This window comes from Falco punctatus (assembly GCF_963210335.1).
Source record: "Falco punctatus genome assembly, chromosome: 9".
NCBI classification, from domain to species: domain Eukaryota; kingdom Metazoa; phylum Chordata; class Aves; order Falconiformes; family Falconidae; genus Falco; species Falco punctatus.
Window position 1 is genome coordinate 8,413,725 of NC_137589.1, and position 17,444 is coordinate 8,431,168.

Consider the following 17,444-nt stretch of genomic DNA (forward strand, 5'->3'; position numbering starts at 1 on the left):
TGAAAGATTCACAATTGCAACGTCAACAGACCTTTCTAGACAAGAGGCCATGAAATACAGACCTTTTATGCATTTAATGCCACAAGATTTTATGGTTGGTTATTTTAGAAACTAAAATTCAAATTTTAAGAAATTTACTCCTGTATAACTGGATCTAGATATGCATTGCCTTCTGCAATTAAGACCTTTTTTAAAAAAATACAGAGAAGCAAACCACCTTACACTTTTTTAAAGACTTAAAAAACCAAAATTTCTTCAAAATGTTTTTTTTTTTTTTAAAGTTAAAACACAGAGGTTGGTACGGTACATTCTAATACCCATGTTCCCTTTCTCCTTGCTAATTGAAGCCCCCTATCATCATTTAAAGCAACCTTGATAACATCCACTATTGGCTCACATCTTGTCAGTGAGCAGAACGGTCTCTTATTCTTTAAATGGAAGTTTTGGAACATAAAACACATTCCAATAAAAGTGAACAGAAAATTATGAATTCATTAAACTACTTTGGTATCTTGTGCTATATATAATATTTATATTCCAACTACTGTAAAATATGCTTTAATATCTTTAGGCAACTATAAGGACTTAAATATTTATAAAATGGCTAAAGATAAAGTATAGCACTCTTATTCCTACATACAGATGATGTAAGGCATGCAATCAAAGACAATAACACTTTCAACCCATTTGTCATCTTAAAGGAGCCTTTCAACTTCCAATCCCTTGTGTGCAATCTACATAAGAGTTGTTGCCTACATAGGCAACTCCAGAGGAGTTTGCTCCTTAAAAACTACCAAGAGTGCTATACTTCACATAAAACAGGGTTTTCTGAAAATGGAGACAAAACTATAAATTTGCAGGCAAAACAGCTCCAAGTGGGGCTTCAAAATACTGCTGTATTTATCTCTGGGACATCTGGGAACAGGAAGCATTTTGATTTAATATTTCATAACATAGAGGCAATTGCTTCCTTGCCTGGTGTATAATTAATGCTCATAAAAACAGCGTGTTTTTTTTTTTATTCCTCAGCATCAGAAATGCACAAAATAGTACACCTTCATAATAGGGGGTTTGCTTTCAAGATGTTGAACAGCAAATAATAATAAAATAGAGTCACCAAGAATTTATCACAGTCTTGGGACGGTTAAATATATTTATAGTTTAAGTGTGAAATCACGTGCTTGATGTACTGTACTATCTACCTCCTCGGCTGGGCTTTATCTTTCTCTGGCTGAAGCAGAAGGTATCTGGAAAGCAGAGGAGAAAGAGGCAGTTATGAGAGCTCAAAGGTGCTGGAGCCAGACCCTACAGCACTTCTCAAGTACAGGGAAACTGTGTCTCTGCAGCCATTCCCCAACACATTTTTAGCTTAGCAGCAAAAGAAACCCTCTTTTCTTAATGTTTTTTCTCTCTTGCTAGGAAAACTTTGAGAGAGACGGGAAGCTCTTTTCCACGTGTGTAAGTTCCAGCCCCTAACGTTAGTGTCCAGCTGCAAGGAAAATATAAGCATCGCAGCCGGTGCTGGGTGGGAAGGTTTCTGCTGAGGGTTTCTGGCATGGGCTGGCAGGCTAGCAGGGTCCTAACCAAGGTGGCTTCCACAGCACGGGAAACAAAGTCAACAGCCTCTCTCCCACCCAGCCTCTTTAGTTTATTTAAGTTCAAATCTTGCAAAGACTTGCACATAATCTAACTTTACACAGGTGGATAGTTTCATTGAAGTCAGAGAGATTTATTAACCTGTATAACATTGAGCACATAACTTAAGTTTTGGAACAAGCAAGGCATCAGATTGTAAACTTGCCAGGGCAAAGGCTATATTTTATTCTTGTATATATCAGGACTATGACAACAAGCTCTTAATCCCATCTAGAGCTCCAGTGTGCTACCATAAAATAAATAACAGCTATCAGCTGATCCATCTAGTTCAGCAGGATAAGAAATTATGTGCATGTAGCAAAAAGGTAATACTGAGTTATTTATCACAGTGACCTAATCTTCAAAAATTGGATTTTTTTGTGAGCAAATGGTGATGTGGGACATGCGCTGGGAAGTCAGGCTACCCTTATGTCATTCTTCAGTTATTAACTCCATTACTTAGGATGGTCAGCCTTTGTTTAGAAAAACAATGATGAAACTGAACTACAACAAACATTTCAAAATTCAATTAGTTAATAATCAAGCAAGTAGAAAAAAATTGTTAATTGCATTATTTTTGTCATTTACAACAACTGATGCTGGCAAAAATACAAGGAGCACTCAGAAACACACAGCATAAACCCACCCTTAATCAGGTGTAGCCCCTACACTAAACTATCGACCCTGACAAACCCATAACCCTGATGTCAACGCAAAACACTTGCCATCTTTGCAAATGTGACTGGTAGGATGGATATCATCTATGAGAAAATTTTTCAAAATATCTATGTGATTTAGGAAATTATGAGCCATCTGTAAGTATAACAAGCATTCCGCAACCTAAATTACACTGATTTGCAAAGACACACAGGAATCTAAATGCTGAAAAGATTAAAGTTAGTGTCATAGCTCACTTTGACACTTAAAAAAATTACCCCAGATCTTTCACTTTTTGCCAGCACTGCTTATTTATTTATTTTTATTATACATCTACGTTTAGTATTCTACATTTACTTATATGCTTTCCTAAGGAGGTTAAGTAACCCCTTAAACTCTCAAATTATTTAGCTGGCTTAAGTAGAGTTTGATTTTCTGTGTTTGAAAGTAAGGCACTTTATTTCTACATTTTCATGTAATATAACAAGTTAAACATAGGAAATAGTACTGGAGTGGCCACAGAATATTGAATTCCATAGCAGCCTAAAAAGTAACTGTGTCTATGATTATCCAACCCTATATTCTGAGATCTTCACTTAAAACCTTTAAGTTATTACTATAAAATAAGACAAATAAAGATACAACATTCAGCCAACCCCCCTCCTTCGGGAATTGTTTTGAACTTATAACGAATGCCTGTAATGGCGTTACAATACAGTTATCTCTGAAAGTGACACAAAACTTTTACTAATGAAGCATTTCAGACAGTGTTTATTTTTTCCCCTTCTTTAAGAACTTTCCCTCTTTTCCAATCCTGATAATGCCATGTTGTTCTCTCTCTTTTGCTAACATTTCTGAGATAAAAAAATCAAGAATTCTTGCTTGGTAGAGGTGAAAAAGAATATATTACCTCCAAAACACAATGGAATACAGATCTCAAATTAATTTCAACAGGAAATTTCTTGCAGGAGATTGCTACCCTACGTCCATCAAAAATTGCAAAAAAATTAAGATTTAATCAACAGATTGCGAAACAAATCTAACGGAACTCCGGGGCTAACCATTTCTGCCCTTTCAAGTGGCATCTAAGCCAGCTCCACAAAAAATGATGATGAAGCCACAAGTGATTTTTTAAAGGAACTGGATCAAATGAAACTAAACTCGTACAAGGTTATTTTAGCTTGTGCAATCTGTTACACTTGAAAGTCAGCGTGTAAAATTCTAAGTATGTTTACTTGATTTTATAGGATTTTCCCCAGAAGAATCCTGCCATCATGCATGAGATGTATTGCCCAGGAGTTCATCCCCTCTTTATTTTCTTCTCTTTATTCTTTCTTGTTGGAGGATCTATTACAGTAACTGTAAATGAAGGCCCTAAAAAGATCTCTCATATGTTGAAATAGTGTTCCTAGGGAAAATTCTCGTAAGTTGAAGTCATTCAGAAAACAGCTGCAATTGTTACTATGCTGAAATACATCTACCCTGCTGTACTGCGATCTGTCTTGTAACGTCCATGGAAAAACATGCTACTATACAGCCCCCCCTTTCTTTACTTTAGACCTGCTTGGAGCCATAAGATCACTTTTCTTTATTGTTTAGTAAGTGTTTTTTAATGAAACGTACTGCTTTTATTATATAGGACTCAAAATAAGATCTAAATCACTATCCAGTAAAAGAAAATTATTGAGCTGGATATCTAACGTTACTACCCAGAGGCTACTCTGGTACAGTATTTATAAATCTCTAAACAGTTAAGTATAATTGTCTTTCTGGTTTTCGGGAAGAAAGCCAAATAGCAGTTTTAGTTACAACTAAAGAAAAACATTTTGTGTTGAGCCCTGTTCATCTGGTGGGTAAAACAACAAGTAAAATTCCCACAATGGAAATTCTGAAAGAAAATGCAGGAAATATGAAAAATTAAATGGGAAGAGCTAATAGATGCTACTTGAAGAAGAAAGGATAGAAAGGTCAACAGACAGGAGGAAAGGATTGTTACCGGGGCTCTCCCAGCAACTGCCAAGGCACAGCCCGTCCCAGACTCAACCTTCGTGGGTGTTTTGGAAAAATGTTCTGGCTAGGGAGCACAAATGCTTAACATGGATCCGATATCCTTTAGTCTTATCTCCAAAATACTTCTTGATAAAATAAACTCACTTTGCATTTGAGGGGAAAGAATGAGAGTCAGGAAGGACCAAAGGACAATAGAAAAAGCCTGCAGCACTTGAGGGCGACCTTTTTGCCCCACCACAGACATACCTCTTCACAAACCTTTCTGGGAAGACAGTCAACATCTATGAGAAGAACTGCAAGATAAAAACAGGACTTCCCTCACCACACAAAAGACATCTGACTGGCTTTATGAGTCATTTTGCAAAGAGGTGGGCCAAAAGCCACCATCACAGCATTTTGTATCTCAGAAGTTGATGTCTCTGAATGAAAATGATAGCTCTCTGCAACTTCAGTTGGATACGCTTTGGTCTTTCTGTCCTTGGAATCTAGGTCTCCCAAAGGCAACAAACTGCCCTGATGACTTCCAAAAGCTCATTTCAGGACATCAGCGACTGCACCCCTAACCTCTAGTGAGCCTAAGGGTTGCCTGGTCAGCTTTGAAACGCCCAATGCAGACAGCCATGAGAATGCTTTCAACATGAGAGCTTTGGACACGGGTCTGATTTGAAAGAGTTTCTTGTTCTTTTCCAGTAGACTTACACATTTTATGGAAAGGAGACTAACAAATCCTTCCAGAACAGTTAGTAAGCTTTTCCTTCTAAGGAAGGCATCTTGTTTCCATTCACAGTTCTCTGTAGTCATGCGTTTGGTCATATGTTTCTAGACAGCTGATGATGAACATAGATTTGAAAACTTAGTTAACTTTCATCTGCTCTGGGTACTCCAGGGTCCTTTGTAGCTCTGGTCCATGATATAGTAGGTTTTTTGGGGTTTTTTTTCTGTGCCTTTGAACTATGAAATATTTTTTTTCTTCTTCAGGTCAAGGCAGAGTACTCTGATTGGTTAAGATGCAATTCTGGCAGGATCAGTTAGGACTCAAGGCAGGCAGATCAGAAGACAAAAGTGTTCTCACACTACTTAAGGAAGGTCCAGATAATTAATGCTACCCGGTCCAAAAGCCCAGGAATATTGTAACACTACAAGAAGACACTAGTAAGTCTTTGTTCCTGCATGAGCATGGCTGCGTGTGTGTACTAAGTTCATCTTGAACCAGTAAGGAGCAAATCCTTTGCTGATATAAACCAGATTAATTCCATAGACTTTCTTTCAGCAGTTACCTTCATTGGGAATTAGCAGCCCTATTTACAGAACTTTCCCTGTCAAGAAGCCTTGCTGTCACAGGTCCACCCTCCTGTTCCTTCCACAACGCTTTTCCTCTTGGATTACTCCTGGGTTCAGTCGGCACAATGCTGTGTCCCTGGTTGGAAAGGGCACGTTTGGATGGATACAGAAGGTTGGTTGGCTGCTAGTGATGAATGTTCATATGCCTAGGACTGGAAGCAACCTTGGTATTGAACCGGGTGGTGAGGGTGAGGCTCTGGGGGAAAGGGAATGAAATCCCAAAATTTGTGGGTTCTTTTTCTGCTAGCAACTTAGAACGGAGGAGATATAAATACGGCCCTGTACCTCAGCACTAGCCAAGGATTATGGCTTAGCTGAACATTATATAAATTTGCATCCTGCTTTTTATGGCACACTTCTTGCACTGGTGCCATCTTTTGTCTGACACTGAAGTGAAATAACCACAGATAAACCCAGGAAAGATCCTTGTGCATTTGATAACCTATAAGTTAAATTACTGTATTTTTTTTTCCTTTTCAGAGGCATAAAACATAAAATATACGTCAGGCTTTTGCATGAGATTCCACTGCCGACTACAGAATTATACTAGCTTATTACTCAGAATAGCAGGGGTAGGATTATGCTGTTAATTCCCTCACCAAAATTCTCACAGCTTAGCCCATACGTTTCTCAGGTTGTCCACATGTTTTGTTTTGTTTCGTTTCTTCTTTTTTCAACACTCTGTCACAGGTCAATTAACATTCTTCCACACACTCAGGTTTTCTAATGTCAGCCTTCCCTATGACCAGTAATAGAAGTCACACAAAAGAACAGCCCAGAACACTCTGTCAAAGAATGGCATTGGTGAGGAATGTCTTAATTCAATTTCATACATTCAGATCTAGAAAAAATTCAGACTGGTTATACTTAAGGCTTGTACCAGCTAATGTGTTAAGGATAAGTACGTCAACTAAGTCAAAAATGTTTAAACAAAAGTAAAATGCCAAGTTGCTCTGTAAATAAAGGTACTTAATTGTTGGTATGGAGCTGTGACGTGGTTCTAGTGTGCTGCTTGTTGACCAGCAAAAGTTGAATCACCTGGTTTATATAGTTGTCATGATAGTTGTGTCCACCGTACATTAAAGCTGCATTTCATAGACAAAAATGTCACATTGGATATAATTTCCAGTAAAGTTTGTGCTGTCTACTGATCTAATTGTTTCTGACAGTCTAACCACTGTATTCAAGGTCCTTCAAGAAAATATACTGTACTGAAGGCAATGCAACCACTTCGGTTGCGGATACCATAAGCAGAGAATTTACTTGGAAGATAATTATTTTCTGAAGCAACTGGTTTTAGAAGAACTCCTCCCTAGTCAGTGCTCCCAACTAAAATAGGCTGCTGGATGTTGCCTGCCCCACGCTACACCCTGTTTCCCAAAAAAGCTACAGAAAGAGTCACGCTTTTTTTTTTTTGTTTTTTGCCTTTTTTACATGCAGACTGATACTGATATTTACCTGAAGAAATGGCCAGGATTTATAATTTGTACGTATGTGCTAACCTATTGTGTCTCTGCTTCTCTGCATCAGCAACACCGAACAGGGCTGAAGGCACTTGGACCACGGACCCAGTCGGGATGTCCTGACCTATGGGGGTTGTGCTATAGCACCAGCCTGGACATTACAGAAGCATCGAACAATTGAGGCTGGAAGGGACAGCAGAGGGTCTCCAGTCTGACTTGGTGCTCAAAGCAGGACCAGCTATGAGGTCAGATCACGCTCTTCAGGGCTTTATGCAGTCAGGTATTGAACACCTCCAAGGATGGAGACTAAAAAATGACAGGTGTTCCTGTGGTGTACAAGACACTTAATCCAGTCTAAGATCCAGTGTGCTCCCAGAGGTAAAATACAGCAGCCAAGTGATGGAAATACTACTAATCTCTGTGCAAAGGCAGAAGAAGGATATTCTTTCAGACTGCCTACGCTCAAGAACAGGAAGGAAGGGAGGAAACGGGTGAGACAAACAGATTTCTTGATGGTTTTAATTACCTGTGTGACAGGAGACAGAGAGAGCCACCAAAGAACAGCCCATAGACTCGTAGCGAAATCACACATTTGGTTTGGAGATGTAAAATTTTAAATGCTAGGTCTAAATCAACAAAACAAGAACCTCCATGCCTGCCTTCCACTTGACAATGAGTTCCCCATGAGTTATCATAGCATGAGCAAGTCAGCCTCATAAATTTTTAAGGCAAGAACCCTAAAATATCTTGGGTTGTATTGGTTCCAGGCCACGGATTTAAAACTTCAAACACCCAAGGGATTGAAAAAACCAGCTCCTTCTTCCTCTTCTCTAAATCAACTTGTTATCCAGAGGACTATCCAACCTGACTTTGAAAATTTCAAACTTTTAGTTTCCTGGTACAACTTAATTCTAGTATTAAATTCCACAGTTTTATTGCTGATTCTAAGAAAGAATTTTCCACATTCAAGAAGTTACACGGCTGCCTCTGATTTTTGGCTCATAATTCCTATTTCCTGATTAGAACGTAAAGAGCAAAAACTGAACCTAATCTTAGTTCTCACAGTCCTTGAGGGAAAACTATCTCTAGGTCAGGCTCACGGGGAAATTGCAGACCACAGCACTATCCTTTCTACACCTACATTTATAGCAGGGCTAGATCCAGAGGGAATATTTACTGCAGCACTTAATAGGTTTATCAAAGGTAGAACTTCAGCTGCATAAGCTGCAAGACCCTTCAGGGATGGTAAGATGATTGTTTTTACACTGATGGTCTTTGCCAGGGTGCTTATGACTGCTTTGCAGCTGCTTTGCACAGACACAGTTGGTGTAAAATAGCCTTTGGCTACCTATGAATCAGTCCCCTACTTGCAGCAAAGAGTGAAGGATTTTGCTCAATGTCCTTAAACGGGACAAGTACATGCCAAACCATGGGAAGAAATCAGCTCTGAGTTAATTCTGTGTGGCTTTTTGAGCAAGAAGGCACAGGAACTGTAAAGACAATTTAAAATCCTTGGTCTTTTTATTTTTTGGCTTGCATAACTCATCCCTTTTTCTCTGCAATTGCAATGTGCTTTACATAAAAAAAAGAAATCTTGTTAGACAGATGATTGAGGTATTCTGAGTATGAGGTCCAGCTACATAGGAGCAACTGCCCCAGTAAGAAAGCCACAGAGCAGGGCAGGGTGAGAAAGCAATAATTTGATATATTTTTTCACATTTTTTTTTTTTAAAATGCCAATTTCACATTCATTCATTTTTCCTCTACAAGACGTGCTTTGTGATGTAGCAGAGAAACTACATGACTGTCCCTTTAAAAGCCATCAAACCAATCAGCAGGTTTAACTGTCAAGCAAGCTGATGTAGGGCTCTTTGAATTACTGAGTGAGGGATATTCTTCCTGCCAGGTCCTGTCCCCTGTAGGCACTGCAGAGAAGTATTATAGGGCAGTCCTTACCTTGGGAATTAGCCTGCAAGACCCCAATGCTGTCATCAAACTGCATAGATTTGATGTTGAGTGACGCCAAGATGCATTCCTTGTCCTGCAGCGAAGCATCATCAATATTATTCTGATTGGCTGACAGGATAACGCACATGTCGCAGAGGTTGATGTTGACAGCCCTTAAATCAGCCCGACTTAATGGCGTACCCTTCGGCACAGAGAAAAAAAAAAAAGGAAAAAAAAAAAAAAGAGGGGGGGCAGGAACGGAAAAAAAAGAAAAACAAATTAAAGATTGAGAAGGAGCTTTGGGAAATTATTTAACAACTATCTTTTTTATGCTCTGACATTAGGCTGGTCTAACTATGTGCCAGGGAATAGGAGATGTGTGCTAATCTAAAGGGTAGTTGGTGCTGATGGCAGCATTTTAGGTTCAGTCTCAAGACTGAGTCAAGCTATTACTAACAAACAAGAAACAGGAATAATGCCAGCATTCTACATCTCATCGGTGACTTGAAATTGTCTTGATTTAAGTTGCTATCATGTGGCAACCTCTGGCTCTCTGAATATAACAAGGGGTGTGTTTAAAATGTCTATTTATCTACTACCGAGTCACAATGGTCTTGGGCAAAAGAATAGCAATTTAAACAGGAAAGCATTATGTGTCCTACACATTTGAAAGGTAATCAGGATAAAGCTATTTTTTTTCTACCTGAAGCCATACACAAAAAAGGTTAATCCTTTCCAATGCATGCTTTTGGTGCTTCTAGAAGGAAAACAAACTGATCTTCAAAGCTGTGTGCTTAAACCCTTTGAAACAGAAACAAGACTATCTTACTGGGCACAACTCGTGCCACGTTCCCTACTGCCACAATTCTCAATCAGGGAATGCAATAATTAAAATGAAATACTGTGGCAGTCTGTGTTTTTTTGTTCCTTAGTTAACACAACTAAGACATGACATTTAACCCCTTATGCTTTGTTTAAAGATAACAATTGCCTTTCACATGCAACAGTCCACATCTCTAGTTACAAAATACTAAGCCTATGTCACAGGGGCTGCAAGGTCCAGGGAAAAAAAAAAAAAAAAAAAAGATTTTTGCATGGAAACTAGATTCTGCTCTGCTGCCTCACATGGTTTGGTACCCAAAGACCCTAATGATGATGAGGAGACTAAGCTGTCCCCTTGTCACACAGCAACTTTCATAAAACCAAGTCAAGACCCTAGTCTTCCATCTCCTGTTCACTCATGGTGAACGTCTCCTGAACCCCACTGAGAATATTCAGTGCAAAAGTGAATTTAAAATGCAGAAAGTGAAGGCAGAGCTCAATTCTTATTCAGTGATTGCCACCTAGTTTCAGATACCAGCCTGACCATTCCACGTTACTTTCAATAATCTGAGGCATGAAACCTTGTGGGAAACAGTCTACATCAAACAGATATGGTTTACTCATAAAGTACTCAAAAGTTAGGATATTATTATTACTACCAATTTAATTCTGCCCTTTGTGTCTGTACTGTGCACCAAGCGAAGCAGGATTTCTGTGGGGGAAAATAATATACAATCATGTAATTAATTAAAGGCTTACTCTTAATGATTTTATGCAAAGGGACAGAATTAAGGCTGCCTGAGGATATTTAAAATTGGCATTTGCCTACTTTTTGAGCGTTTAGTCAGCAGCTTAAATGCCTCTTTTAATACAGACTTTAAATGAAATTTCCACCTTTTTTTTTTTTACTAAACCAGAACAAATGTTTTTATATTCAGCTGTAACCACATCCCCATTAGATATCAGCAGCAAATTTTACCTCGTGAACCAAAGCACAAAGAAGTAAGAAACGAGTTTGAGTGGCTTCCCTGTAACACATCATTCCTACCAGTATGATCTCAGTAAGATCAGTAGAATTTTAAATTAATTATATCAGAATAATGCTGACATTTTAAACTTTATATCATCGTTTTGAACCACACAGGCTGAGCAAGATAAGAAAAGAAAAAGCCATGAAATCTGTGTGGTCTGCTCAGCACTCTTGATCATTGCGTAAGATACAATTCCTTTACATATTCTGTATTTTTAAAGGAGCATCAACTATTTAAGCTGTTTAAGTTGAAATTAGTCCATAACTACTTTTTGGTAGTTATGGACTACCAAAGGACCTCTGGATTGTGGGTTTAGTGGTTGTCCCTACTAAAATCAATACGAGCTTTCAAAAGGGTCAAGGTTTTGCCGCACTTCCACACACAGGTATGGCAGGACGCTGAACTGAAGCGCTACGGCAATGCCCCTTCTAGAGTAGGCCAGCCTACAGGAAGGTTTTACGACTATAGAGGGCTATTACGTAGAAAGAGTAACTAATTTTTTTCAAAGGTTTTGCGGGCATAAATACCTAAAATATTTGGTAATTTGGGTGCAAACTGATTGGGAATGTAAAGATGGTGTACATTTCCTCAATGCTTCTTCAGAATTCAGAATCAAAACTTTACAAATACACATCATTGTAATGGATATGCATTATATACTGGATAGCTTGGAAGTAGTAGCTGGATTCTATTTTGCCCTACTATTCAACATATTTATTAATTTAATTCTTATTCCTTAGTCTTTAGCCTTCACAGTGACTGGAATTAAAATGAATTGGCAGGAAGAGGAGGATAGTGACCAAATTTGATACTGACACCCTTTTTGTGACAGCAGAGAATCTTGTGACACCATCTGTTGGATCAATTAACAGAGAAAAGCCAATGGCTAACACTAAAACTGCATTTACACTAAGACCGACCTACAGCCTGAATTAATCAAAAAGTGAAGGCAGCCTTCCCGTTCTACAACTATTTTCCCAATTATTCAGCCTAAGTTATATCCATCACCGATGTATTTATTTTTAACTGCTGAAATGTTATTATTAAGTACTGGTAAATTGTTAAGTTTTCAGTCTGATGAAAATATCCAAACTAACTTTACTCTGTAACGTACAGAGCATTCTCTTCTATACTCACCCTGAGGCCTTCTGGCCCTCCCCTCCTGCCTACACCTTTGCGGGTCATTTATAGCTATGACCATCCAAGATCACCAGTTTGAAGGGCCTCACTTGTTTGTCGTGTTCCCACACTTTGAGCATGCATATGAGCAAATGGTAACAACGCATAGGAGAGAAAGGAATCTCTGGACTGTGGGATTAGTGGTTGTCCCTACTAAAATCAATACGAGCTTTCAAAAGGGTCAAGGTTTTGCCGCACTTCCACACACAGGTATGGCAGGACGCTGAACTGAAGCGCTACGGCAATGCCCCTTCTAGAGTAGGCCAGCCTACAGGAAGGTTTTATGACTATAAAGGGCTATTATGTAGAAAGAGTAACTATTTTTTTTCAAAGGTTTTGCGGGCACAAATACGTAAATAACGTAATAAATAACTACTGTCATTCTGTCAGAGAAATCACAACATCAGAGCCAGCTTACATGCAGAGCACTACAGCGAATGTTTGATACATAACACAGCTAATACATTTGATAGCAGCTGAAATTCATCCAATGAGGATGATGAGGAACCGAACACTGCAGCAAATATCTTCTAATAAGGTCTCAAAGGGCTCTGTTTTCATAGACACAGTAAAGGGAAAAATCTAAGTCCTCAGGCCTACAAGTAGACAAAAGTAAAAAAGCCTAAGATCAAAGTCAATACGAATCTGTCCAGTTGGTGTCCTAAATAACAAAGTATCAATAATATGGCTTTGGACTTACAGGCAAGATTGAAACCTTGGGGAAGTTATGCAGTGTCTCCCATTCCCTTCTCAGGTATTCAAGTGAACCCACAAACACAATGTGCTTGAGTTCATGGTAGTGAAAGTTGCTGGCTCGTAATGGCATCACTAAATTTCTTAATCCAATCAAAGCAGATTTAACATCCCCAAATATGCAAACGACTACATGCCCACTTAAAACTGTCATCGCTGCTTCACTTCGAGTCTAAAGAAAAAACAAAACAAAACAAAAAGACAAGGGAAAAATGAAACAAAGGGAAGCTTAAATCATATATTGAGTTTTAAACCAGGAAAAACACAACTCTCAATATTGTTTTCATGCACAAAGAAGCGGTTTGATAATAGCTGTTCATTTTACCCTTAGTTATCATTTATTAAACTTGCTCAGCGGAAGAAAATTTCGTTCTTGTTTGCAAGTCCTTTGATGTTCAGGAAGACATTGGACTGGACTGAATTCTGGTCCTATATGTGTTTCTATATATGTGGATTAAGACTCTGGTTACAATCAAAGTACTATGGGTTTAGCTAAGAACAGATTTTGACCTACTACATGTTTAGTCATTAGAAGGATTATAGAAAAGAGAAGCAAAACGACACCTTAGCTGAATACTCACTGGTGGGGTCTTTTCAACATCAATTTGGAATGGAAAACGTGAGTGCCCAATGGTCTTAGTAGGGCTTGGCGGTATTACATGTACCTTGTGAACCGAGGACCATATTCTCTTAGAGTCAGGGTTCTTATTTTAGGACAAGCTGCTACCACCCTGAGAAGCAATTGAAGAACGCTTTGCACTGCTCTGCTTTACAATGGCTGTCCACAGTACTCCACAGAGCTTCTCTCAGTAACAAAAACTGGGTGGGCAAGACGACTAATACTAATTTTTCAGGCCTTCTGCACTTCCTGACTTGTTCAATAGATAAAGGGAAAAAAAAACTCATGGAGAACACTTGAATGATGATCAGAATTATCTTCTTGTCTCAGTGACAAGAATAAATCTTTGCACTAATTTCATCAGTGGTAATGTCAGTTGAGCAAGCAACTCAAACACCAATATGATTAAATAAAGTCATTAGGAAAAAAATGACCCTCATTTCTGGAGCCAGTCTTAGCTGCACTCCAGCGAGTAGCTGCAGATCCACTTAAATCATATTGCCAGGAAGTTGTACACTCAGGATTGTTACAGAGATGTTTTGACCATGAATAAAACTAAGACAATGGTGAACTGCAATTTTTTCTTCTCGCTTATCCATAGGTTATGTCCTTCTTCTAAATTATGGAAGCATGACAAGGTGCAATACAGATTGGAATATGCAGCAGAGGTGTTCACCATATAAAGTGAACAGGAACCCTGGACGTTTTCTCATCAGTTGAAAAATACATGAGCTTTCTCTAGGGCAATTACACTGGTTTTTACACAACTCTACCAAGAGAGTGCTCTTGGCCCTTCGAACAGCAGAAGACATAAGTGAATGCTCAAGCATGTAAGTTGTCCCATGCCTCTGCCTATGGGTCCGGAATACTCAGACTTTACAGGACAGAGACCAAGTCTTGAAAAAAATTACGTAAAACAATGTCACTCTGTAGTCATAGAACTGTATGTAGCCACAGAAATTTGACTGTAAGTCAAAAAAAAAGTTCTTACTGCCTGTTACTGCTGGAGGACTCTCACAGAGCCAAAACAGACCTTGGTCAGAAAAATGAATTATTTTCTGGCTGAGGCATCATCAAGTATTGAATTGACAACCTGGGAAATCCCATCATCTTCAAATTATGTACTAATTTGTACTTGTGTGCTCTCTAAGGACAGTATTAAATTTGCATGGATATGAATGCAGACGTAAATTGTGGACTGTGAGTTTCGAAAGGTGCAGGGAAGCATTTTCTTGGCAATGTCTTTATTGATGGTGATGCACAGAGCTGAAAGAACCTGGCCAGACTTAGAGACACAGGGGCTAGTAGGGGGAAAATTGGCATGGCATCACCAAGAGGTGATAAATAATGCACTCCATGGTGCCATTTTGCAAGAAACACTTTTCAAAGTGGGACAAACTGTAAAGGTTGTTGGCTAAAATGTGTTTAGAGCATGAAGAAAGATTTCTATCTCTGTTGATTATAAAGTACTGTACAGCAGGGCTGCCTCTCCTTGCCTGCTGGGTTCATAAAAATGCATACTATTTAAAGCTGTTCCACCAAACTCTGTCTCACAGTTCAGTCTCCAGAATTTGGAATTTACTTGCCTGGCTGTTTAAACACTGATATTTCCATTCCAGGCAATGCCACGGTTATTACAGGAGCCCCTGAGGAGAACTGGAGGCGAGCTTTTAACCCCTGATTTCTAGAATAAACCAGGGCTGTCACCATCATTGGTTATACCACACCACAGCGCAGGAAAATCTAAGAGAGCGGGCTCAGGAAACGCTTTATGAAGTGTGACAAAGTGAAGATCCACCAGGGATTTCATTTCAAGTATCATCACTTTTGCATAGGAGATCCAGAGTTAGTTACTTGTTACTCATAGGTATAAGTACATGAACACAAGTGGCACAAACTTTCACCGAGCAAAACAGACCTTGATAGGTCTTCTAATTATTTTTAATGACTTGAGTCAGCTTGATGGTTTCCCCAGTTAAACAAATGAAAAAAACCTAGACTACGCTTGCTGCAACATCTTACTGTGGCCTATTTGGGCATCTTGGAATGCAGGAAATTGGGAGGAGTTCTAATAGAGCAAAATTCACATCAATAAATAAGAGAATGCAAAGCAACACTTGCCTGCATTAGAATCATTACTGCCTTCTGTAAAAACATAAATGGGGTATGTAAACATTTAAATATTTCCAATCATAATTCTCTAAAGATTTAAACCACATATGCGCATTTCAACTTATGAAAAAGAAATTCTCTATCTTGGACCAATTTTTATCATTGCACTTGGCATACAGATTTACATAATCATAATTCTTTAACCAAAATGCTAGTTTCAATTACACCACGATGTGTTTCTGATTTCAATATGCTGGATTTAATGATAGTAGAGATTAATTTATTAATCCATTACACATCAGTTCTACGGCTCAACCAACCTTTTCGAACACAACTTATCATCAATACCTACCAAAATGACCTTTTCAATGTCCTTGGCTGGACACCAATGAAACATCCCTGTAGAGTCATATTTTTTCACATTGGCATCCATATTGTCAATCTGCTCGTTGCCAGGAATTAGCAAGGGGTCGTGCCTGGGGAAAAACAAGTTGAGGACAACATAAGTGGAAAATATTATGAATTATGAATGGAAAGATATCCCAAGAGCTGCATACAAAGAGGGATAAAAGTGAAAAAATGAAATGTATTTACACTTGAACATGCTTTCAATGCGAGCACTTTTAAACAAAAGCTGAAAAGAAAAAAAAGTTAATTTTTCAATTTTGGGTGCGTTTTCAAAGATTTTCTGTACTCTTTCTACACAAATAACCATGTCAAACATGGCTTTCTGACATCATCACATCCCTAAAAGTTTTTTTTTTTTTTTCTTTCCTGTCCCACCCCTCAAAATAAATATCAACGTTACTGTTAGCATCTGCAATGAAGTAGAAGGGATAGGAACAGAGCCCCATGCTGGCTGACTGGCATAAGTATGGAAAGCCAATTACTTGCTTTTACCACGTACAACTTCTGACATGATGCTCTTCGCAGTAAAAGCTTTAACAGGCTGCACTTTAAATATTTTAGCAATTTGCCCAATCATATTTTGCTTTCCCAAACTGAAGCCCTTTAAAGATTCAACAGTATGTCATTTTAGAGTCGACTGACTAACAAATGCCCACATCTGGAATACATGATTTCAATACCAAACAACAATGTCCATTTTCTGTGGCAACTCTACCTGCGATAACCTTCTAACTGCTTTTGCAACAAGATTTTAAGCCACAAAGCTTCTCAAAGGAGAAGCAAAGGAAAGACATTTTTATAAACTTGCTCTCCAGCTATTTAGTTATATCTAAGGGCAGACACATCCAGTCCTTTCATTTACATCAGACATTAAGCTAGTACTAAGTGACTCCAACACTCCCAGACGCACCCCTAAGTGATTGCTCTATACAACAGCATTAGAAGAAGGACTGTGTTTACAAGGCGCAGGGTAAACTGACCCTAATATCTTAAATTCAAGGAGGGAACAGAGCGTTGTCTGGCAAAAGTACAGTCTTTAGCTTTTTGTCATGAACACTTGAAATATCATGATGCAGAATTGTAACATCTCAAAGAAGGAAGTATTTGCAACGTAGGAATATGCTAACTACTCTGAGACAGCTAGCCAAATTTTATAGCAGTTTGCTTTTTGAAAGCTGTTCGAGAACATATTAGCTGAACTCTCAAAACTGGAAAGTTTCCTGCTTTTAAAGCACATGAGCTGCAGCCTGTGGTATGAACCTCTCTGCTGCATAGTCTGCTAAGGCAGACTTTGAATACTGTGTATGAGAGAGATGAATTTACCCTGAATAGAGTACAATAAGTTACCATGCTTAAAACAGTTATGCTTGCATGCCTAAGAAAGGTATAATCTCTAATTCCGTCACGGTGATTAACTTGTGTAATTTTATAGCCACTGATTATATATCCATTCAAATCAGTGGAAAA

General features: G+C 38.6%; 1 protein-coding gene across 15 annotated transcripts in view; it reads right to left on the reverse strand.

Annotated features, from left to right (window-relative positions):
* Positions 1 to 17,444, reverse strand: part of KCNMA1 (potassium calcium-activated channel subfamily M alpha 1) — a 555,223-nt gene that overhangs the window by 91,953 nt on the left and 445,826 nt on the right. For all 15 annotated transcript variants that reach the window (XM_080403227.1, XM_080403225.1, XM_080403230.1 and 12 more), the window contains 3 exons: positions 15,922 to 16,045; positions 12,786 to 13,010; positions 9,063 to 9,255 (listed from right to left, as the gene is read on the reverse strand). In XM_080403227.1, coding sequence (XP_080259353.1) covers positions 9,063 to 9,255; positions 12,786 to 13,010; positions 15,922 to 16,045 — 542 coding nt within the window. The remainder of the gene's footprint in view (positions 1 to 9,062; positions 9,256 to 12,785; positions 13,011 to 15,921; positions 16,046 to 17,444) is intronic.